Raw genomic sequence first — 25,539 nt, 5'->3', positions numbered from 1 at the left:
GTAAAGAAAACAACCTCTCCCTCAATGTCGCAAAAACAAAGGAGCTGGTTGTGGACTACAGGAGGAATGGAGAAAGGCTGACCCCTATTGACATCAATGGATCGAGGGTTGAAAAAGTGAATAGCTTTATGTTCCTTGGCATCCACATCATCAAGGATCTCACGTGGTCTGTACATACTATCTGTGTGGTGAAAACAGCACAACAGCGCCTCTTTCACCTCAGATGGTTGAGGAAGCTTGGCATTGGGCCCCAAATCCTAAGAACTTTCTACAGGGGCACAACTGAGAGAATCCTGAATAGCTGTATCACTGCCTGGTATGGGAACTGTATCTCTCTCAATCACAGGGCTCCGCAGAGAGTGGTGCGGACAGCCCAGCGCATCTGTGAATGTGAACTTCCCACTATCCAGGACGTTTACAAAGACAGGTGTGTAAAATAGGCCTGAACGATCATTGGGGACCTGAGTCACCCCAGCCACAATCTATTGTAGCTGCTACCATCTGGGAAACAGTACTGCAGCATAAAAGCCAGGACCAACAGGCTCCAGGACAACTTCTTCCACCAGGACATCAGACTGATTAATTCATGCTGATACAATTGTATTTCTATTTTATGTTGACTGTCCTGTTGTACATACTATTTATCACAAATTACTACAAATTACACATTCAGATGGAGACATAACAAAAAGATTTTTACTCCTCATGTATCTGAAGGATGTAAGTAATAAAGTCAATTCAATTCAATAAGTGATCAACTGGTACCTTGCTGGGCATTCTGGATTTCTTCCCAGGAATAAGAGCGTTATTGGAATCAGCACTAAAATGATAATCACCAATAATTGTGGGCCAACTTTATTATTCTTGCCCTTGCACCATCAAATGGTTTACAGAATGCTGGAGAATTTTAGACTCCTTACCTCATCTCAGATCCTTCCAGGGCCTTTCTTTGGTTCTGTGATCTCCTTTGCATTTGTACCACGAGCACTGTGTCAGCTACCGAATCTTCCTATTTTATCACATCATCTAGAAAACCCTTCTACAGGGCCACTCAGTTTCTTCAACAAAATTGCTACAAGCCTTTCTGCTCCAGCATTCTGAAAGAAAAGGCCACAAATGGACCCAAACACAAAAAGGCCGTGGAGCCAGTGAAGGTCAGTAAGAATAAGGATGCTGGGTGAGTAAGAACATCGTGCAAGATATAGTCCCAAGGGCTAGTTTAACTTCATGGAGACGAGAAAACGGGAGTTCAGCAGGAGAGTTTGGAATAGTTCAGCCTGGTTGTGGTAGTGATGCGAAGTAATAGGTAACTGTTTCTGCATGAAGTGTGGAGGTGATGTTATATCGTGTAAATAAGTGCTTATTGTGATTCTGGGGAAACTCGAAAACTTCTACAAACGTACCGTGGAGAGCATACTGACTGGCTGCCACACCGTCTGGTATGCACAAAATCTGAGTAAGTTGCAGAAACTTGTAAAATTAGTCAGTGCCATCATGTGTACTACCCATCCGTAGTGTCCAAGACATCTTGAAGGAGCAGTGCCTTAGGAAAGTAGCATCTATCATTAAGGACCCTCACCACTCAGGATATGCCCACTTCTGATTGTTTCCTTAGGGAAGGAGGTACAGAAGCCTTAAGGAACACACTCAGTGACTCAAGAATAGTTTCTTCCCCTCTGCCATCAGATTTGTAAATTGAATTTGAACCCAAGAACACTACCTCACTACCTTTTTATTTCAGTTTTTTTCCACTGCTTATTTTAATTTAACTATTTTATATATATGTGTGTATACACAGACTGTAATTCAGTTTTTTTTCTCTATATTGATCATGTAATTTCTTGTACGGCTGCTGCAAAATGAATACATTTCACAACATATGCGGGTGATGTTAAGCCCGATTCTGATACAGCAAACTCCAATCTGCATGAAGAGGAATAGCCTGGTTCACCAGCCAGAACCAAATTAATACCGAATAGTCTACAGGAAATGCTCAGGAGTGAGTGAGCATACCAATTTGTATGAAATATATTCACTTATTGAGGTACAGTGCAGAATAGAACCGCGTTGTTACTCTTGGTGGCCTACAGGGAAGAAGTCATCTTTCTGACACAGCGGTGTCAAGAAAACAACCTCTCCCTCAATGTCACAAAAACAAAGAAGCTGGTTGTGGACGACAGGAAGAATGGAAACGGACTAACCCCTATTGACATCAATGGATCTGGGGTTGAGAGGGTAAACAGATTTAAGTTCCTCGGCATCCACCATCACCAAGAACCTCACAGATTCTTCCACCAAACCATCAGACTGATTAACTCTCACTGATTTGAGTGTATTCTATGTTACATTGACTGTTCTATTTATTATAAATCATTATAAATTACTATGATTGCATATTGCACATTTAGGTGGAGATATAACGTAAAGATTTTTACTCATCATGTATGTGAAGGATGTAAGAGATAAAGTTAATTCAATTCTTTCTGGATTTCAATTCTCGAGCAAGTCTTGGAAGGCAACAAAAGGAACCTGAATTGGTGAGGTGATAGAACAAGCATGTCATTTCCACTCTGGTTATAGATGGCATCAAACAGAGTCACCGGGTCATAGAGTCACTGAGGAGCACAACACAGAAACAGGAGCTCACAAGGGGATCATTGTGACTTGCATCTAGCTGAGAAGCAGTACCTGTGGAGGATTCAGTTCACAAGGGAAGTTGTTGTGTCTTTAAACCGTAAGTGAAGATCCAATTGGAATTTACTCTGCTTGCATCACCACAGCTTCAGTAACACAGGCTGATTCTAGACACACTGGAGCCAGCTGTACCCAAATCACCCTTCATAGATACATCAATCACTCATGGATTTCTGCTTAGAGGATGGGCAATCTTACAACTGATCCCATGCAGAATAAGTTCCAATTTGATACAAACTATAATATTTTTAGAAAACAGATCTAAATATTACCGCAAATTGTATGTACTTCAGTAGATCGAAATGTGAAGCATAATGGCGGAAATACTCCAAAATCTTTGAGTGATGCATATAGTTTGGATAATCTTCATGAACTGGAAAATCACTGTAGCACATCATCTCTTTGGAGGTATTGATGATCAGTGACTTGTAGATGCTAGCTCTCCCATCTGTCACTTCTTCCTGAATAACATTAATAGAATACATTTATTATGAAGTTATTGTAAAACTACTAATGCTTTTCTCTCCATCTTCAAAACAGTCCTCAAAAATATTCATAACTTCTTGTACTACAGTAAAGTCATCAATAAGTTGTTCATTTTGAGAATGAAGGATTTTTTGCAGATTTTCATTGTACTTCTGTCACAAAGGAATGGCAAGCAATAGTCTAATTTCTCTGAGCCACAATAACCAGACTGTTCATGGTGTGACCTATAATCACAGTGTGGCTTGGGTTTTGCTTGGCTTTAGTTCACCTGCAAACTGTTGGCAAATTCGAACACAGGAGGCGTCAACATTGCTGACAGATTCCTGTGGACAAAACCAGTTGTTACACTTAGTTACACACATGAAATGCTGGAGGAACTCAGCAGGCCAGGCAGCATCTAAGGAAAAGAGTAAACAGTTGACGTTATGGGCCGAGACTCTTCATCCAGTAATGTTGACTCAATTCTTTTCCACAGATGCTGCCTGACCTGCTGAGTTCCTCCAGCATTTTGTGTGTGTTATTTTGGGTTTCACTATCTGCAGATTTTCTCTTTTTTGTTACACTCAGTTGTTGGTCTTCAGTACAGTCCTGCAGTGTACCACAAACAGACTGAAAATGTCCAGCACATAAAATCAGCTCATTGATCATACAACAAGCAGTACTTGTCCAGTACTTTAATGGACAATTCACAGCAGAAAGAATGAACACTGTTATCGGAGAAATAAACGGACAGAACATCAAAATGCATTTATCCAACGTCAATTATTCTTTCTTTTGTAAGGAAAAGCATCTATCATTTTTTTCCTTATTGTTTTATCTGATCAGCTTAAATTTTGCTAGTTCTTTGTGGGTTACATACACACAACAATTGGAAATTCCAATTTCAAGGAAGGTCGAGGGAAGATCTTGATAACGTTCATGTTCCCCAGTTTAACTTCTGACTCTGGATCCACAACATGAAGAGAATGCGGCTTGACTTAAACATTTGGTTTTGCCTCTACAAGTATATATTTCCAATACTTTTAATGTAAGTACAGGGGTGTATGACTTGTGAAGTACTTTGGCAATCTCGGCTTCAGTGCGCAGAGAAGCATCGTGGCACAGTTAACAGTGCCATTGCCTGACAGCAGCGGAGACGCAGGTTCAATCCTGAACTCCGAAATTGTTTGTGTGGAGTTTGCACGTTCTTCCTGTGTGTTCCATGGGGTTCCTCTCAGTGCTCATTTACTCTCACATCACAAAGGCTGTGAGATTCCTTAGCCATCACAAATTGTCCCTTGTTTGTAGCAAACGGTAGAATCTGAGTGGAGTTGATGAGAGCGTGGGGAGAATAAAAAATGGGATTGAATGAATGGATGATCGATGGTCACCATTGACTCGTTGGGCCAAAGATCCTGCTTCTGTGGCGTATCTGTGTAACTCAGTGCTGTGGACCCCTAGAGTATCAATGTCACCTTCTTATTACTCAGAATCAAGCAAAGTTTACATCCATTGATACTGTAGGTAGCTAAAGAGGCCAACATGGGAACCTCAGACAGACTGGTGAAGAGGTGACTAAGGGGAGAGCAGATGGGCATGTTGTGAGATGATGCTCTCTTCCTACTGCCTACTTACCATAAGTCCTCCTTGCACTCCCACTGCATGATTGAGGTTCTCAGTCCCATTCTGAGTGGAATGCTATTGGACACCTCAATGTAAATATTCACCCTAAATTGTCAACCCCAAACAATGAGAATTCCATAGTTTTGGATTGTTATCACAATTGTTCCTCTGACAAGTGACAGTGTTACACAATCCTGGAATTGTATTCCCTCGTCACAATGAAGCTTCATTGTGAGAGCTGGATAGAGAAGTGGGGGGTCAAGTTCGAGAATTACTCAGATATAAAGTTAAAAAATCAAACCCACAGTCAATCCAAACCAATCTGAAAACTGTTAGAGCCTGCAATTTACAGTTTGGAGATCATTTGAGTGATCCAGTGCTTTACTAGCTCCGAGAGATTCCGGGAAGTGAGTGCCTACTCAGATGGCCTCGATGCCAAGAAACTTTGGGACAATGTTTGATAAAGAAGGCGAGCACGAGTTTTAGTGTCGACTGCTTGCCTTTTGATCGCTGCTGGAAAAAGAATCTGTAAGCGGCCTATCGCTGTGTGGCTCGCTGTGGCAGGCAGGTAGGCCTCTCTGCCTCGTGTGGTGTCCCTCTCTTTCGATGAATGTCAGTGATACCGTAGGATGGTATCGTGGTCCTGCATGTATGGATTGGACTGTTGCGTTTTTGGACTGTGAATTTTTTAGCCTTATGGTTTTTATACTTTTGTGTTTTTTTTAAAATCACCCATTCCTTTTCTGTTCTGTTGTGCAAAGGGAAAGGCGGTTTGGGGGGGGGGTGGTGCTTGATGATTGAAATGCTGTTCTTTTTTGTACTGGGTGGGGTGTGGGTTTGATGTTTCTCTTTGAATGACTTTCATGTTCTTTTTTTCGTGGCGATCTGGAGAAATACAAATTTCAGAGTTTATATGGATACATACTTTGATAATAATTGGACCTTTGGTGGTCTTGAGGTTCATGCTCTTATCATAGCTCCATAAGAGATTAGGGCTCCCAGGCCTGAAATATTATCTGTTTTTCTTTTCACAAATGCTGTCTGATTTGCTGAGTATTTTCTGTTTTCATTGGCAAAGGCTGGCATTGAAACACCAAGAAACCTAATAAAACACGCAAACGTACCTGAAAGTTCCAGAGCCCTCCAATGTCGTTGCTTTTTTCAAAGCATACGGGCTCCAAGTCTTCATCCAAACAGCATTTTATACATGCTAGCCCACTGGCTCCAGCCCCAATGATAGCGACTCGCTTGGCCATCTTCACCTAAAAAAGGAAACAGCCAGTAGCTTGATTTAATTTTACAAATAAGAATAGATCGGGACACCGTATTTATCATGTTCCCCAGATAATCATCCAATTATATATTTACAGCTATATTATACAGTGCAACCACACCATTATACAGCACAGCATGAACTTCGTTAACGGTTGATGAGTTGTGAACTAACCTTTGCTATAACTGCTAGATCCAGCAGTTCATATAACCTTGACCTTTCCCCATTCCAGAAAAAGACTCATTTTAAATGATTTTTTTTCCTGTTCTTATTCTAAATGCCTGTTTAACATGCTGTTTTAAACAAAACCCTTCATACAAAGATAAAATCCAGCTGTCATCTTTATTTTTCTTTGTTCTATTCATTGACAATAAATGTGCAATATTAACTGTGAGATTCTAGTTCCATAATGTTAAATCAGACTTTGTATCTGACTTCCCTGGAATCTGCACCCTTTTTGAATTCCCAGTGTGATCCAACAGCACACGTTTCCTCTCAGAGGCAGCATGGTAGCAGGTTAATTGACGATAGTAATTATCCACAGTGCATACTTGATGGTTAGAATCTGAGGGGCAGCGGTGTTAATGAGAATACGGGGAGAAAAAAAAATGAGATTAATATAGGATTATTGACAGCGCATGGCTGACGGTCAGTACAGAATCGATGGGTCAATGGGCCAAAGGGCTTGTCTCTATGCCAACCTGGAGCAATCCCATTCTTCAGTTATTTACTGGAACACTAACTGTCCACTTCCCCCTCATAGATGCTGTTTGATGAGCTGAGTTTTTCCAGTGTTTAATATATTGGTGCTCGAGTACCATCGGGGTCATAAACTGGAAACACAATAATATTCTAAGCAACGGCTGTTCATTCAGTCAAACAATACATGTTCCAAAGTGCTGACATCAAAGCTATAATGTGGGCTGTCTTAATGACCATCGCCCGGTATCACTCACATTGACAGTGATGAAATGCTTTGAGAGGTTGGTCATGACTAGACTGAACTCCTGCCTCAGCAAGGACCTGGACCCACTGCAATTTACCTATCGCTACAATAGGTCAATGGCAGACGCAATCTCAATGACTCTCCACACGGCTTTAGACCACCTAGATAACACAAACACCTACGTTAGGATGCTGTTTATCGACTATAGCTCGGCATTTAATGCCACCATTCCCACAATCCTGATCAAGAAGTTGCAGAACCTGGACCTCTGTACCTCCCTCTGCAATTGGATACTCAACTTCCTAACCGGAAGACCACAGTCTATGTGGATTGGTGATAGCATATCCTCCTGGCTGACGATCGACACTGGCGCACCTCAGGGGTGTGTGCTTAGCCCACTGCTCTACTCTATATATACACATGACTGTGTGGCTAGGCATAGCTCAAATATCATCTACAAATTTTCTGATGATACAGCCATTGTTGGTAGAATCTCAGGTGGTGACGAGAGGGCGTACAGGAGTGAGATATGCCAACTAGTGGAGTGGTGCCGCAGTAACAACCTGGCACTCAACGTCAGTAAGACGGAAGAGCTGATTGTGGACTTCAGGAAGGGTAAGACGAAGAAACACATACAAATTCTCATAGTGGGATCAGAAGTGGAGAGAGTGAGCAGCTTCAAATTCCTGGGTGTCAAGATCTCTGAGGATCAAACCTGGTCCCAACATATCAATCTAATTATAAAGAAGGCAAGACAACGGCTACACTTTATTAGGAGTTTGAAGAGATTTGGCATGTCAACAAATATACTCAAAAACTTCTATAGTTGTACCATGGAAAGCATCCTGACAGGTTACATCACTGTCTGGTATGGAGGGGCTACTGCACAGGACTGAAAGAAGCTGCAGAAGGTTGTAAATCTAGTCAGCTCCATCTTGGGTACTAGCCTACAAAGTACCCCGTTTATCTTCAGGGAGCAGTGTCTCAGAAAGGCAGCGTCCATTATTAAGGACCTCCAGAACCCAGGGCATGCCCTTTTCTCACTGTTACCATCAGGAAGCCTGAAGGCACACACTCAGTGATTCAGGAACAGCTTTTTCCCCTCTGCCATCTGTTTCCTAAATGAACATTGAAGCTTTGGACACTACCTCATTTTTTTTTAATATACAGAATTTCTGTTTCTGCACATTTTTAAAAATCTATTCAATATATGTAATTGATTTACTTGTTTATTTATTATTATAATTTTTTTTCTCTCTTTGCTAGATTATGTATTGCATTGAACTGCTGCTGCTAAGTTAACAAATTTCACGTCACATGCCGGTGATAATAAACCTGATTCTGATTCTGATGTTACCTTTCTTTAGTAAAAGCAAACAGCCACACGGGTGGCATCATTTTCTACTGATGAAGATGGACATTTAGAGTTCAGCTGAGCACAACAATCTGGTTTACTGACAGAAGGTCTCTATTGTGGTCTGCGCAAATAAATTCAGGATTCAACCTGCACTTAATCAGGAAATTTTACTTTACTTGCTTTACCAGACACTTTAGAACAGTTTTGGTGTCAGGCAACACTAGGTATGAAATTTAATAGGGGCATGAGAGTAGGCTCGCAGTTCTCTCAATGAACAGCTCACTTCTTAAGAAAACTACACTAAGTCACTGAATCAACATGAGGAATTCTGCAGATGCTGTGGTCTTGGCCCGAAGCATCAACTGTCGACTAATATGTTGTTCTTTTGTATAATCAAACAATTCATCCTAGTTATAGGAAAAGGAAGTGGCTCGCTGGTCAGAATGGAAGTGACATTCAGGTTTGTTTATTGTCATATGAGTGCATCAGAGTGCAATGAAGATACTTGCTTGTGTGAAGCTATTTAATTCCTCATGTGTCAACTGAAGTTTTCCATAAAAGGGAAAATTGTGCAGTTTCTAGTGCAACTGTTTTAGCTCATTTTGTTCATTATCCCTGAGAGACTGACAATAGGCAATAGGTGCAGGAGTAGGCCATTCAGCCCTTCGAGCCAGCACCGCCATTCACTGTGATCATGGCTGATCATCCACAATTAGTACCCCGTTCCTGCCTTCTCCCCATATCCCTTGACTCCGCTATCTTTAAGAGCTCTATCTAACTCTTTCTTGAAAGAATCCAGAGAATTGGCCTCCACTGCCTTCTGAGGCAGAGCATTGTACCAAGCTAAGCTGCTCAGTTATCAGCTGATGCCATTACATGACAGATGATAATCAAAAACTTCTGTATCCTCTGTCAGTGAATGCTGGAATCCCAGAATATTAAATGCATTCCCTTTCTCTGTGTAAAATCTTGATATACACTCAGCCTGACTGTTCTCCCACATTATGTTCATATGTAGTGGGTGGAGTAGAAATTGTTAAATGCTTTACCACCAAAGGCATTTTCTGACAGATAGGCAGAGCTAGATTATAATAATTACCCTACTCTGCTGCATGTAATAACTTGTATTGAGTCACTGTGCCACCAGCCGTGATGTGCACAAAGTAGCTTGGTCATGGTGTTAAACAGCACAACCTGCAGCTAATGCACTCTTTTAGTGGCTGAAGATACACTCAATGGCCACCTTATTAGGTACGACTGTACACCAGCTCATTAATGCAAATACCTAATCAGCCTATCATGTGGCAGCAACTTGAAGCATAAAAGCATGCAGACATGGTCAAAAGGTTCAGTTGTTGCTCAGATCAAACATCAGAATGAGGAAGAAATATGATCTCAGTAACTTTGACTGTGGAATGGGTGTTGGTGCCAGATGGGGAGGGTTGAGTATCTCAGAAACTGCTGATTTCCTGGGATTTTGACACACAACAGTCTCTTGTGTTTACAGAGAATAGTGTGCAAAACAAAAGCAAAAAAAAAATCATCCAGTGAGGAGATGTGGGTGAAAATATCTTGCTCATGAGAGAGGCAGAGGGAAATGGTCAGACTGGTTCAAGCTGACAGAAAGCAGATAGCAAGTCAAATAAACATGGATTACAGCAGTGGTGTGCAGAGCATCCCTGAATGCACAACACATCAAATCTTGAAGTGGATTGGCTACAGCAGCAGAAGACCACGGACATACACTCAGTGGCCACTTTGCTAGGCGCAGGAGGTAGCTAAGAAAATGGCCAGCGAGCGTACATTTGGTACAAGAGGAAAATCATCCACCTGACCCATCCCTTCACTGGCTGGTAAACTGCTGGAGGGAATCGAGGAACTGGCCGGGAGGAGTTAAGCTGAGATCGGCCATGACAATATTGAAAGATCTGGCAGGCAGGCTTGAGGACCAGGTAGCTTAATCCTTCTCCTAATGTTTTTCTGCAGTTTGACAGTTGGGGTGAGAAACGGAGAGGCAATCAGGCTTGAAATCAGAGGAAGCTGGGTGAGGGTGCGGGTTAGTGTAACCCATGGAGAAGGAGCCAAGCTGAAAATGGTATCATCTTACAGACCACCCAATTTGGTGTGGTGTTACAATGATCAAGCTATCCTGGCGTGTTCAGCAACAGACAACCCCAAATTGACCCGACTGAAGCTCCCAGCCATGGGAAAGAGGAACAGAGTTATGAGGGGATCCCATGTGACCCAAACCTGGAAACCTCATTGGATGCACAGGTATTCTTCACGTTTGAAAATGCTCATATTTTCTGAGTGACGCGCTATAGCCTTGGAAATCGATGTCACCGTGCCTCGGTCAAAAACAAAAAAGCAGGATACTAATACAGAAGAGAGCTTGATGCAACTGGACTTTGTGCCACCAACAGTTCTAAGTAAAAGGCCTTATCTACACTCTTTGTCAGATAGGTATCACAATATATATCATAATTGATTTGTTTTGCTAATGATAGGATACCAAGGATAAAGAAAGTAATTGGTATTTTTTAAAAAGTTTAAGATATGATCAATACTTGTAATCGCTATGCAATAAAATGATTAAATCAGTAAAAAAGAGAAATACTCTACCTGGGAAAAATGTGGTAAACCATTTGTAGAGATATCACTTCAGGTATGAAAACAATGCTGACATTGAATCCTAAAGCATAATGGTTAAAAAGTTGCTAAGATTGCTAATAAAATGCAGAATTCTGAAGTTTCCAACGCTGAAACTATAGACAAACGAAATCTTTACATAATAAATTTTCTGTGGGAAAGATTTAGCTCCATTCTTCACTAGTAGTATGACCTCAAAGATGCGGATTTTTTCCAGTGGTGTTTTATAATTATCCACAAGAAATCACAGCGAGTGTCAGTCCAGTCTATCAGACAAACCAGCCGCCCCTCCACTGACTCAGTGTACACCACCCGCTGCCTCAGGAAAGCGACTGACATGGTCAAGGATCCCTGCCGTCCCGCCATTCTCTCTTTCCCCCTCTCCCGTCAGGCAGAGGGTACACAACCTTGAGATCACCTGCCATCAAACTCAAGGACAGCTTTTATTTCATTCTTCTCAAATCCTTGAAAAATACTAACTCGATCTCCCTTTCTTTGTACTTTATTTGTCGACCTGCAGTCTCTCTGTAACTGTATCACGATATTGTTTTCCTATTACTAACTGGAAGTCGTGGTCTGTCGGCGTTGCACACAGCGGTTTATCGCTGTGTCTCAGTACACGCGACAGTAATAAAACCATCCACTAATTTTTTGATTTACTATTTTCAGGAGTTTTGTGGCGGATATCACTTCCTCCTTCTAGTTTTCACTGTCCAGTTTCACTTCCTCATTCTCTTGCAAATCTTTAATCTCAGGGCAATTTCTGCAGTTGGAACGCTTGCTGCGAAGAGTGCAAGTCCATTCCCAACACTGACCAAATGACAGGCAGTGGCCAGAGTTTGTTCCGGTCCCAGTAGGTGGACGCGGTCTGGACTGGTTCCGCTGCACTTGATAGCCAGTCTGATCCTAGAATCAAATAACGTGGAAAGAGTCCCTTCCACCGAAGTTGCTCGGGCCAACCAAGGTGCCTTCTTGACATCCTGATAGTTTCATCTACCTGTATTTGGCCCACAGCCCTTGGAGTCCTTCCTGTCCACATGTCCGATTCTATCTGATGGCCAAGTTTTGGATGGGACCAGACGGGTCATTAGGGTACGGTCAGCCCCGAGCGGGTGTGGGGGTTTTGGTCCAATGTGGTCTCCTCTGGACATCGGGAGTCTGACCTGATCAGGGTCGGTCTGCCTCGGACCTCGACCTGAGTCACTTGCCAATCGGAGACGGCAGCAAGTTGCCGAGTCCCCTGTTCCTGGCGGACCACCTGACCTCTCCGGCCGGCTGATCTGAAGCTCACAAGGGCCAAGGCGGCAGGTGACACTTCTCCAAAAACCAGGCGGGGGAAGAAGGCCTGCGGTTATGATTATTTTAAACCTTTTTTTTCCCCCGGGAGTTTTGACGTCCCGGAAGGAAAAAAAAAGAGCAGGGTTAACAAAAGGAAATGGCAGTCGCATTCGAGGAACAGGTTGAAAATAAGGTTCGGTGTAACTCCACCATTCTGAGCGCACAACTCACCTGTTCAACCACAATTCACAACCTAGATCGGGACTGCGTCTACTTCCAGCCCCAACGCTGTTCACATAAACAGGGGCGCAGTATTTAAAGAGCCGCATGAGAGCGGCAGTGACGTTAACTCGAGCCCTGGGCGCATTTGGTTTCACAGTACGTTCACTTTCTGAAGTTTGTTGATCCCATGTGCGTGTGGATTGGTGCATTTATTGGTGTGTATGTCAAGTAGGCGGTTGAAAGGAAAGTGCGGAGAATAAAGTAGGATTGTGTCACTGTTGTGCAAAAACTCAGTCGCCCACCGATTTGCCGCCTTCTTATTAAATTAAAAAGAAAAAGACTGGTCTTTCCAAAACTACCCTGACCGCTTTCCGATCTACTCGTCATTAGTTTGGGGTTGAGTTACTAAATGACACAGTTATTTTTGTTGATCGTTTACAAAGAAAGAGACAGATTCTCTTCCAGCTCACTATATTGGAAATTGTGTCCTCGGGTTACATATATATATACAGACACACACACACACACACACACACACAAACTGTTACGTACCCCGTAACTGGGTTGCCAAACCAGCAGAAATGGATCACTCAGTTGGAGTCTGGATTACTAGAACTAAGAAAGTTTTATTAAAGAAACAAGCAACACAGTACTCTAATCAAAAGGATAATAAATGCAACAGTTCAGCAATGATAAACACACATGTACACAGAATTAGGATAACAGCATCAATCAAGCTCTATCGTAGTCTAGGGGTAAATGACCAGTTTCAAAGTGACGCAAAGTTCAGTTCAATTTAGTTCAGTTCAGTTCGCAGTAATCGCTGCCGTGGGAGATGGACAGTGGGGGGGAGGAGAGAGAGCAAAACGAATGAATATTCAAGGCTTCCACACAGACCTTCGCAGTCAGCTTTCGGGCGATTCCTTTGTGATGTCATCTGAGGTCACCGACCGTGACCCCCTCCGTTTCCAGATACGACCGTTTCTCTGCGGTGAACCTGGCACCGAGGCAAGGGTGGACACACACCAGGTTCCCGCCGATCGTGTTTCCACCCTGAGCGTCTATGGCTTGATCCCGCGATCAGCCGTCCAAAAATTTCCCACCGGCTTGTGGGAGACGCACCGCTTCCAGGGTCTCGTTACCTCGGGGTGTCGTGTGTGTCGCCTTAGCGAACCTGTCCCTTTTTATCCCCCTGCTGGGGTATCGCCTGTCCATCACTTCAGACAGTTCAGGGTTCAAAGGGGGAGCTGATCTTGACAGCTCTCCTTCCGTTACTCTCTCCCGTCCCTTTATTAACATCTCCAAATGCTGCTCCATTGTTTTCCTTATCTCTCTCTCCTGAAGATAGGTGGCAGACCAACTGTTGATCCCACTGGTGCCAGCACAGGACAGCTAACATCTTAATCTATGTGTATTCTTGTCACAAAACCTACACTTCACCCTCCCATCTTTGACCATCCTAGTATCCTATTCCTGTCTATTCGTCATATTCTATAAAAAACCCCTGTACCCCTTAAAAACGCTAAAAATACCCGGACTTGTGCTCTCTCACCCATGCCCAGCAACCTTTTTAATGTGAATTCCTGCATCCCCAACTCCCTTAATTTATTTCTCATCATCTCTCTCTGTATCCCATACTTCCTGCAACACAAAACTACATGTTCTACTGACTCCTCTTCCTGACATTCCTCACACAATCCTGTCTGGTGTTTCCCTATCATTTTCAATATTTTGTTTAATGCACAATGCCCCAGCTATTTTCCCCTTCTTTACCTCGGGTTCCCTTTAATTTTCCTTTGTTTGTGTTACGATCGGGACCATTGACTCCTTGTTTCCCTTTAATTCGCTGTTTTCCCGTGTCCCTCGGGCTTGGTGATTAAAGGCAATTTACTCTCGACTGAACCGGCAGTTTATAAGTCATTCGGCGCTAAAGTGTTAACGATGCTAGTGCGAGTCAATGTCATCTTGCCGGAGCAAGTGAAAGCAGACCGCCTTCCCTTGCCAGAGCTGATCCGTCAGAGTTAACCCGCCGGGGTGAGTCAAGAGCTCACCGCTGCTTGGAGCAAACGTGTCCAGATAAAGAACTGTCTATCGTTGTGTGGTCTCCATCTCCATGTCCTGTGTCGAAAAGGGGTCCCGGCCCTGTGTCCTAGAAGGGTCCTGACCCTGTGTCAAAAAGAGTCCCGACTCCATCCTGTGTCCAAGGAGGAGCCCCGGCTCAGTGTTTCTTGTCCACAGGGTGTGCCTGGCTGTCTGCTGCTACCCTGAGTTGGGAACTATCTCTTTGTGTCCAAGTCCAAGTCCAACTCCAACTCCAAGCTCTGAGGTTCAAGTATCCAGTCCATGTCTGGGTCCTGAGTTCCAGGTTCTGGTTCTAGTTCCAAGTCCAAGTTAAAGCTTTGTGTTCTCATCCTATGTAGGAGTTCCTTGTCCAGTCCTGCTGCCTTGCCACATCTTGTCCTCACCTAGATCTGGAGTCTGAGCCAAGACCCAGGTTCTGGGGCCCTGTCCTGTCTCTGGCTCAGAGTCCTTGTCCAGGTTCCTAGTTTCTCATCCAGGGCCTGTGTCTTGTCCAGTGTTGTTTCTTCCCCATTTCCCTTGCTTTCTTGACACACCTAGTCCTGTTCCTTGTCCATTATGCTTATTCCCACTTCCACTTTGCTCTCTGCTTGATTTCCCTCTGTTCTATCCTTGTGTCATGGCTTTCCTTGTAATTATTAATAAACTCTATTTAGTTAACCCTACAAAATGTGTTTGTGTCCTGCATTTGGGTCCACCCTTGCTCTGCACTTGTGACATTATCTCCCATTGTTCTATTTTCCTGCAGCACACCTGGCCACATTCTTCCCCTGTCCATTTTTCTGCAGCCTGTTCTGATCCATGTAAATTCAATACTTCATTTGCTGTGCTTTTCCTGGCTGAGAACCTCCTAAATTGTCTGTAGTATATAGGTGACTGACAGAATCTGATGGGAGCAGATGGGAAAGTAGTGAAAATAAAGAGGGATTCAGAAAGATTATTTCTCAAGGGGTGCTTGATGATGTCGTCAGTGAGGTGAGCAGTCTCTATTGATGTTGCATGACTTTATGGCATTTTGCTGTTGTCTCATTGTGCACACAAGTTTATGCCAGTGTCTAATTCTTCTGCTGTCCTAATAGACACATGAGTGTGAGGAACATGGAAGCACGTGGCATTGTGTAGGCAGAGATGTCACAACCACAGATTCCGCAATTGCGCTCGTGAGCATGCACGCGTCAGCTAATTATTATTTCGTTGTGATAATATTTAACTCCATTCATTCCGTCCTAGTATTTGTCAAGACTTGGACACAGCAACTCCCTGCTACCCGCTTGTATTCTGCCCTGCCCGAGAAATTGGACTGTTGAGTCAACTGACTCTGAAGACCAGCGGTATTCGTTTTATTCTTAGTTGTTCTTTTCAGCTGCAGTGTAGGCTTCATTTTCCATTTGAGAGTTTTAGTTAAAGGCCCTGTTGGTCTAGCGTTTATTATTGTTTTCCCTTTAACACTGTTCACATTGAAGTCTGAGAACTATCGACCTGCTTCAGTGTCTCTCACTCCGCACTTGGGCCATATCCAAACCTGGTGACAGAGGGGATTAGTTAGGTTGCCTATTTGATTACTAATTTACTTGGATCAGCACAACATTGTGGGTCGAAGGGCCTGTGCCTGAGCTGTACTCTTCACTATTCTATGTAGAGTCTGAGGGGAGTTGGTGGGAATGTGAAGAGAATATAAGGAGATGATTAATAAAAGATTGTAGGGTGAGCTGAGCAGTCTGTATTCATGTTCTGTGACCCAGTGGCAGCACCTTGTCTCATGTGCACACAAGCTTGTCAGCTGCTAATTCTTATATTAAATTACAAAGTCCAACTTCCTCCAACAACTACTACCAGGAAATGTTGATACAAAACAATTTGAAAGGTCAGGACTTTCATTTTCTCCCCATTGGGTAATGACATAACAAAATACTTTAGGCTCTGGCTCCAGGTGCGGGTAAAGTCTGAAGTCATAGAAATAATGATTTATAATATACAAACTCTGTGCCAAGTATGAATAGGAGGAGTCTGGTGCAGCCAAAGACCTGCAAAATCTCTTTTCTAAATAGCTCCACCATATTCTCAGTGGTGAAACTTTCTCAGATGCCTGCTTGCTGGACTTCTCTGTAAGAAAATGTTCTAGATTTGCTGTATTTAGAACTACGGAAAACCATGAAGTGCTGATTGTCCCTTTCCCAGTGTCCTAATTAATCCAGATTCCAACTGTCCCAATACATACCTTTCCAACCTACAGTACATCTATATTATTTTTTTGTGTGTGTTGCTTTGGATTTTCTCATGTTTGTGGCATATTTAGAATTGTTATGTTTGTAGCACAGCAGCCTCAAAGCTAGGTAGCCCTTGTACAAGCTGGATGATGAAGAGGTTACTCACACAGGGACTGATACTGTTTGCCACACGCAGGCTGCAATGCCTCTGTCTCCCGGTAAACGTCCTTTATCGAGTGGTTGGCCACGGCAGCAAAAACTGGACACTAATATTCCTCGTTACCATAATACTGGAGACCATTACGGTTGAATAGGAATATGCGGATAGAAAGGATTCTATGCAGTGAACAATGAAAGAATGTATTTTCTTTGAAGTAAATCTAAAGTTGGAGCTCTTGGTCTCATACATGTTATAAGCTGGTTATGGAAAAAAAAATCAATAAATACCACATGGGCATTGTGGGTCAACAAGGCCTGTTTCTCTGTCTTGTGAACCATCCAGATTTGGCTGAGATAGAAAAGAGAAAATGAGACTGGTAAATGGACAAAAGCAAACAATATATATGGTAGAGGTCAAGAGAAGGGTTGGTGGTGGGCAAGCAGAGAGAAGTCATTCGGTCAGACAGACAAGAGAAAATATGCAGATGCTGGAAATCCAGGTAACACACCCAAAATGCTGGAGGAACTCAGCAGGCCAGGTAGTATCTACGGAAAAGAGTACAGTTGACATTTTTGGCCGAGACCCTTCAGCATGATAAGATTGGTTAGACCAGTATTATACCCATACAGCACTTCATTTCACTGCACTGCCCATAAGTTGGTATATGTATACTCCAAGTAAAATAGCATAATTTTATAGAAGTTAGCATGTTCTCTCAATTCTGAACATTTCCTGTAGACTATACAGTATTAATTTGGCTCTGACCAGTGAACTAGACTATTCCACATCATGCTGATTGGAGCTAGCAATATCATTTCCTCAGAATCACAATAAGCACTTATTTACACTATATAATGTCACCTCCACACTTCATGCAGAAACAGTTACCTATTACTTTGCATCACGACCACAACCAGGCTGAACTATTCCAAACTCTCCTGCTGAACTCCCGTTTTCTGATCTCCATGAAGTTAAACTAGCCCTTGGGACTACATCTTGCACAATGTCCTACTCACCCAGCATCTTTATTCTTACTGATCTTCACTGGCTCCACGGCCTTTTTGTGTTTGGGTCCATCTGTGGCCTTTTCTTTCAGAATGCTGGAGCAGAAAAGCTTGTAAGAATTTTGTTGAAGAAACTGAGTGAAGCCTTGTAGAAGGGTTTTCCAGATGATGTGATAAAATAGGAACAATGCTAGTAGTACAAATCCAAAGGAGATCACAGAACCAAAGAAAGGCTCTGGAAGGATTTGAGATGAGGTGAGGAGTCTAAAATTCTCCAGCATGCCATAAACCACTTGATGGTGTAAGGACTATTATTGGATTATTTTTCCTACAATTATTGGTGGATACCATTTTAGTGCTGATTCCAATAGCTCTTATTCCTGGGAAGAAATCCAGAATGCCCAGCAAGGTACCAGTTGATCACTTATCTGAAAATACAAACATAGCTCCCCTTTTCCTTTCTAAACTTAATTCCTCTGCTCGCTAAATCTTGTTTGTTTTTATTTACCATGCAGAAGTGCAAGATTCTGTGGTGTTTATGCCTTTATTCAACAGCCGGTAATGCTATTCAGAAACACATCAGTGGGCTCAGCTGGGAAACAAGGGAGTCACCGAGCAGTGTGGACAAGCGTGAAAATGATTAGTAGGCACATTCTAGTTGCTGGTGAACGCAGCAGGCCAGGCAGCATCTCTAGGAAGAGGTACAGTCGATGTTTCGGGCCAAGACCCTTCGTCAGGACTAACTGAAGACAGAGCTAGTAAGAGATTTAAAAGTGGGAGGGGGAGGAGGAGATCCAAAATGATAGGAGAAGACAGGAGGGGGAGGGATGGAGCCAAGAGCTGGACAGGTGATTGGCAAAAGGAGTATGAGAGGATCATGGGACAGGAGGCCCAGGGAGAAGGAAAAGGGTTTGGAGGGGGAACCCAGAGGATGGGCAAGGGGTATAGTCAGAGGGACAGAGGGAGAAAAAGGAGAGAGAGAGAGAGAGAAAGAATGTGTGTATATAAATAACAGATGGGGTACGAGGGGGAGGTGGGGCATTAGCGGAAGTTAGAGAAGTCAATGTTCATGCCATCAGGTTGGAGGCTACCCAGACGGAATATAAGGTGTTGTTCCTCTAACCTGAGTGTGGCTTCATCTTTACAGTAGAGGAGGCTGTGGATAGACATGTCGGAATGGGATGTGGAATTAAAATGTGTGGCCACTGGGAGATCCTGCTTTCTCTGGCGGACAGAGTGTAGGTGTTCAGCAAAACGATCTCCCAGTCTGCGTCGGGTCTCGCCAATATATAGAAGGCCACATCGGGAGCACCGGACACAGTATGTCACCCCAGCCAAATCACAGGTGAAGTGTCGCCTCACCTGGAAGGTGCTTGAAAATGCTTGAATTTCCAGCATCTGCAGAATTCCTCGAGTAGGCACATTCTACTCTTTCTAGGCTTTGGGCCTAGATACACATTGGTTTGTTTAGAGATTGTCATCAAAAAATGACTTGCGAGGGCTAAATCTTGCAGAATCCAAACTTGTGCAAGATGCTAGATTGGGCTAGATGAAGTCTCAGTCATGACTTCTGTGTTTCTGATGCATGGAAACTCATTTATAACATTTTTAGCCTCTGTTGGTGAAGAAATTTCTATCCAGTGAAAGCAAAATGGGGAAGTAATTAGAATTGTTTAAAATATAATTATTTTAGTTGGCTGATTAACATTCTAAACAAAACAGGTATACAGCACAGAAGATATGCTTTGAAAATCAGATGCAAAGATCTGGTCAGTCTAAAGAAGGTACCTAATAATGAGCTATGTATTCTGTGGGTCATCGAAATAATCCAGAATTATGAAAAGAGGAAGTAATATTATTTAAGTTATTAATGTTGAAATTCTCATTTGCTTGCATCTTGACCCCATCTCTGAAAACTCTATGTTGAGTAAAATTTGAGTTCCATCTGAGTTCCATTAGATCAGGGGTTCCCAACCTTTTTTATGCATGTACCACCACTTTTAACTGAGGGGATCCATGGATCCCAGCTTGGAAACCCCGATCTAGATCAACATCTGCAGCATTAAGACAGCTTTCTCCTCCACCGGACTGTGGGATTTAGTGATGAGAGACATTGAGGGAAATTTGGAAACAACTATCCTTGAAGCTACTTTGGTCTGTACCGGTCACCAGTGACCCTCATTTACCTCTGGATTCATTTCATGGAGAGTAAAATGAGTATATTCATCAGCTGAAGAACAAGTTCAGGGGATCAAATGAAAATATTTTATATACAGTATAAGACATTAATAAGGATTTCCATTTGCAGCATTGTATAAAGCAGCCTCTGTAAACCAGATATTATAGAGCTTTTTTTTTAACAATTTTTCACACATTCCCTGCTTCTAATCTATATTCAACGACATCACCCAAAGAGCAATGTGATAATAACCAAACTTTATGCCAAATTCATTACATCCAGAGTTTGGAGACAAGTTGCGACGAAGCTTACTGGATCAAGGATCAATAATAATTTCATAAGTTGTACATGTGACCATTCTCGGAGGAACGGTCAGTCCTGATGATGACTGCTTGAATTTTGAAGTAGGATTGGGGAGCTCATCTCTCTTCTAAATGGACTTCCTCTGTCACAGTTATGTCACCCTTTGAAATACTTCAAGGCTACCAACCTCATTGTTCCCCATAGTGGAGCCAACGGTGGCAGTCCCGTCTGCTCAGGCCCTGGTTCGTCATTGGCGGAATACTTGGAGGAGGGCAGGGAAGGCCATCCAAGCTGCCAATTGCACCTACTACCACCAGGCTAACCACCATCAGCACCCAGACAGACCACTCCAGCCTGGGGACTGTGTCTGTCTGTCCGCCCGAGATCTGCCCCTGTGCACAGGCTACCGCAAGCTCGCACCTCAGTTCATTGGTCCCTTCCAGATTACCCAGCACATCAATCCAGTCACTTACCATCTCCAGCTGCCACCGACTCTCAGGATTACACCTACCTTCCATTTGTCCCATCTCAATCCCATTGTGCATGGACCACTTAAACCATCTGAGCCTGCACCTCCGGAACTTAGGATGGTGGAAGGTGGTCCAGAGTACACGGTTCACCAGTCAATGGATTCATATTGTCGTGGACAGAGTGTACGGTATATGGTCGACTGGGGAGGGTATGGTCCAGAGGAGAGATCTTGGGTGCTGTCCAGTTTCATCTTGGATCCATCACATATATGTGACGGCCATGAGGGGTGGGGGGGGGTGGTTCAGTATCAATCTATCTTTTCCTCCATTTTGTGAGAGATTATTCAACTCTTGCATAATTCTCTGGGAAAAGAAGTGTCACCTATCTTTTCTTCTTAATGATCTAATATTTATTCAAAGTTGTGTTCCCTTGAACTGGATATCTCCGTCAGAAGGAATTCCCATGAACTGATGACCAGTCATTGACTTAAAAGGTTAATTCTATTTCTCCACATATGCTGTCAGAGCAGTAAGCTTTTTCTATTTCATTTCAGAGTTTTTCGCATCTGTACCATTTGATTTTGGAACATATAATTGCTGTTTGTTGTAATGATAAACTTTTATTTTTAACCATGAGCCGATACAACCTTAAACACAAGTTCGCAACTTATCTACAACCAGCTCATTCTGACATTTGCCTTTATTACTTATTATTCTACACTGAATTTCTCCATTCACTAGAGCAACTTTGCTCTATGCTGGGATGTTATGATCCGGTCCGTGAAGTCCGCGTTCAGGTTCACGGTCCGGTCCTGGACTCTGGACTCCGGGTCTTCTCGCTGTCCCTTGTTTCAATTGTCTTAAACATAGGCACCTGATGCTCGTCTTGGGGCTGGGAATATAAATGGCCCTGGGTTCAAGCGTAGTTGCTGGCTTGTCTCATCAGTATCCTGTCCTTGCGTCCATGGAGTAAGTCAGGCCGTCTTTGCCGTTACCCTGCGGTTGGATCTGTCCCTTCCTGTCCTTGCCTCTGTTGGGTAAGTTAGGCCGTCTTTGCCATTACCCTGAGGCTGGACTGTTCCCTTCCCTTCCCCTTCCTTCTGGAGCCTTGCCCTGCAACCTGTGTCTAGTTCTACCACCGGAGTGAGACTGGAACCTTGCTGTGTCAAAATAAGGAAGTCTATCCTTGAGCTGATACTGTCTCTGTATCCACGCCTTCACTAGGTAGGTCTGGCTGTTTGCCGCTACCTAGTGTTGGGAACTGTCTCGTTGTGTTTAGCATTCTGTGTAGAGCCCCGGCCCCAAGTCCTGTTCCCAAGGAGGGGTCCTGGCTCTGTGCTCTGTGTACGAGTCCCAGCCCTAAGTCCATTTCCCAAGGAGGGGTCCTGGCTCTGTGTTCCATGTCCCTGTTTTCCTGTCTCTCAAGTCCAAGGCTCTGTGTTCATGTCCTCCCCAGGACCAAGGCTCTGTGTTCTGCGTTTCTGTCATAACAATTCCAAGGTTCTGAGGTTCTTGTCGTCCCAAGTCCAAGGCTCGGCTGTTCCTCAGTACCAAGTCAAGGCTTCATGTTCTCGTCCTGGCCATGTGCTTCATCCTGTGCTGGAGTTCCCATGTCCTGTACTGGAGTTCCCTTGTCTTGCCCAGGAGTCTCTCGTTCTGTCCTGTAGCCTCACCTAGTCCTGTCTCCCAAGACCACATCATGTCTTCGCCTAGTTCTGGAGTCTGAGCCCGAGTCAAGACCCAGGTTCTGGGTCCTTGTCCAGTCTTTGGCTCGGAGTCCGAACCCTAGCCTTGTCATGTCCTCGCCATGAAGAACCCAAGCCATGTCCGGTCCTGTAACTATGTCATGCCCTCACCTAGTTCCAGGGTTCGAGCCCGAGTTAAGACCCAGGTTCTAGGTCCTTGTCCAGTCTCCGGCTCGGAGTCCAAGCTCAGGCTCCTAGCCCAAGTCTGTGTTCTTGTCCCAGCTCTCTAGTCAAGTCCTGTTCCTAGTACTTCTGTATCTGTGTCTTGCATTTGGGTCCACTCCCAGCGCCCCCCTTATGACAGGGGAAGACTGACCCAGATCCTGAATTGTCTTCAAGAACCAAGGATCATTGGAACATTGAGTCATGACCAATCCAATCAATACTCTGACATATGCAGTGTATTCTGATTAATTGAGCCTTTGGTTAATCAAGGCAGCCGCTTATTTGAGACAACTCTTAAAGAACAAAACATAATTGGAAAATAGCCGGGATTCTCTTTGTTTATTTGGGACTTTAAGCTGCTTAATTGGAGCAGGAGACTGATGTCAAACTGTTTCTATTTCGCGTCAGGCCCGTGCACTTGTCTGGCCACTAGAAACTACACCATGCTTAGGGTGAACAGTTTTTAAATAGCATCAATTGTGTGTGCTTGTGTCCAAAAAGCAGTGATTTTTGTCACTGATATAAGCAGTAAGACAATTCAGAACCATTTTGCTCTCTGCAATTTCAAACATTCAGGCTTGGAGATGCTAGAAATGGCTGTGACTGAAACTGAAATGATTCCACGACTTCAACTACAAACAATTTGATATTCACAATCATTTTAAACATTACAATAAAAATGAAGATTTGGAGGATGCAATTGTCACTAGCATTGTATGAAACAGACCATTATCTACACTAGGTGTCTGTGTTGATTTTGTTCATTTACAATTAATCAAAAGAACACGGCAGGGTACATTTGACGAACTATTAGGAACTTATACAGTTTTATAGTACTGTAGTAGTGGTGATAGTGTTCCAGTTTGTTCTGTATTTCAATTAAATTATAATTTGTTACTCAAATGGTAGTTTGTCTTACATGCTTTAACTCTTTCCATGAAACTTCAGCTAATAGGGTCAAAATGTACTGGTCCTGATGTGTCCCAGTTAACCAGAATCTACTGTACTTCTTTTCTATGCCATGGGCACGCAGGCTATTTTTTTCTCTTCCCTGTCTAATTTACTGCTGTGCATTCAAGCACCATCTTTCATTTTGATTCCAATCAGCTGATTAAACAGAACTGCAATGCATTTTCTTTATCGGTCAAATACTGATATAATCTCATGTACATAGTTACCGAGTGAAATGTTTTTATTTAGTTTTTTCTCATTCACCAGATCAATGCTGCATTTGACTTTGCACTCATTGCCAAAATGTTTATTCTCCAGTGCTGTATGAGTGCTTTGTAAAATGGTTTATTTCATCAATCATCTGTTAATTCTGAAATATTAATATTCTCAAGTCAATGGAGAGTGGGTGTTATCTCGTTTTTCAGTTTATACAGCCAACATCCAACAGCTAATGACAATTTGCCAAATCGCATTTTATCCGGATGTGTTCTTGTTAAACCTAATGTGAAGCAGTTAACTGAATCAGCAGCCATCTTTGACACTGGAAGACATTGATGCTGCTATTTTTGCAATAGAACACAGTTTTGCTTTCCCATTTCTGAATTTTATCTCTCATCAAAGTTAACAGAAACCATGCCCTTTTTAAGAATGCCTTTCCACCTCATCTGGAGAAGCCAACTCTGGCCATCACTGGTCTTATCCATTCATTAGGAGCCACTATGTCCATATCTGAAATGTGCAGCAACAAGGAGGATTTCCCGGTGGACAGCGATGTATATTCCATTCCCCATTCACATCCCGCCATGTTGGTCCATGGCCTCCACTGCTGCCATAACGAGGCCGCTCTCAGGTTAAAATAGCACACCTCATATTCCGTTTGGGTAACCTCCAACCTGATAGCATGAAATTGATTTCTCCAGCTTCCAGTAATATCTATCCCCCCCCCCCCCACTTCTCTCCCCTTTCCATTCCCCATTCTGGCTCTCCTCTTGCTCCATCTTTTCTCCTCACCTGGCTATCACCTCCCTCTGGTACCCCTCCTCCTCTTTCTCACATGGTCTATTCTCCTGTCCTATCAGATTATTTCTTCTTCACCCTTTTGCTTTCTACCTATCACCACCCAGCTTCTCACTTCATCCCCCTCACCTGGCCTCACCCATCACCATCCAGCTTCTACTCCATCCCCTTCACCCACCACCTTCTTCTCACTTCTACCTCTTCCTTTCTAGTCCTGATGAAGGCTGTTGTTCCGAAATGCTGACTCTTTATTTCTTTCCGTAGGTGCTGCCAGACCTGCTGAAATCCTTCAGCATTTTTTACATTGTTATTCTGGATTTCCAGCATCTGCAGAATCACTTGTGTTTATGATCAATATTTCACATAACTTTTGCAAGTATTGTGTAATCTGCAAATTTAAAAATGTTTGCTTGCACCTCCAAGTCAGGTAATTAATATAGATGGAGGCAAGGGAAAAAAAATCAATGGTCCGGTATCATGGGAATGCCTGTATTCACCTTCCTTGGGTCTGATCAACAAACATTTACTATGGTCCCCTGTTTACTGTTAGTTAGCCAAATTTCTTCTGCCCATTCAAGTGGTATTTTTTGGTTGTTGACTCTGAACTCAAAACCACATCTTCTATTTCACATTTTACTTACCAACTAACTTATTTGATCTTTCAATATTATCATTATGCTTTCCTTCACCTCACCCCCCCCAGCTCACTAAAGTCCCTATCAAAACCAGAGCTAATGACATAATCGTCATGA

The 25,539-nt window shown here is 43.2% G+C and overlaps 1 protein-coding gene and 1 long non-coding RNA gene across 5 annotated transcripts in view; one reads left to right on the top strand and one right to left on the bottom strand.

Annotated features, from left to right (window-relative positions):
- Nucleotides 1-25,539, bottom strand: part of LOC140206097 (flavin-containing monooxygenase 5-like) — a 63,981-nt gene that overhangs the window by 29,888 nt on the left and 8,554 nt on the right. The window contains exons 1-3 of one of the 4 annotated variants that reach the window (XM_072274233.1): nucleotides 12,517-12,683; nucleotides 5,907-6,044; nucleotides 2,967-3,155 (exon numbers count right to left, since the gene is read on the bottom strand). In XM_072274233.1, the coding sequence (XP_072130334.1) occupies nucleotides 2,967-3,155; nucleotides 5,907-6,038 (321 nt within the window). In that variant the 5' untranslated portion in view covers nucleotides 6,039-6,044; nucleotides 12,517-12,683. Of the gene's footprint in view, nucleotides 1-2,966; nucleotides 3,156-5,906; nucleotides 6,045-7,011; nucleotides 7,157-10,980; nucleotides 11,054-12,516; nucleotides 12,684-25,539 lie in introns of those variants that run through there. The other 3 variants (XM_072274236.1, XM_072274232.1, XM_072274235.1) reach the window with 3 other exon arrangements.
- The window catches only part of LOC140206099 (uncharacterized), an 87,208-nt gene that overhangs the window by 54,455 nt on the left and 7,214 nt on the right, over nucleotides 1-25,539 (top strand). The gene's annotated exons all lie outside the window — the stretch shown is intronic.

Source organism: Mobula birostris, chromosome 12, assembly GCF_030028105.1.
Source record: "Mobula birostris isolate sMobBir1 chromosome 12, sMobBir1.hap1, whole genome shotgun sequence".
Lineage (NCBI taxonomy): Eukaryota > Metazoa > Chordata > Chondrichthyes > Myliobatiformes > Myliobatidae > Mobula > Mobula birostris.
The sequence above is the reverse complement of the archived record's forward strand: the minus strand, read 5'-3'. Positions and strand labels throughout refer to the sequence as shown.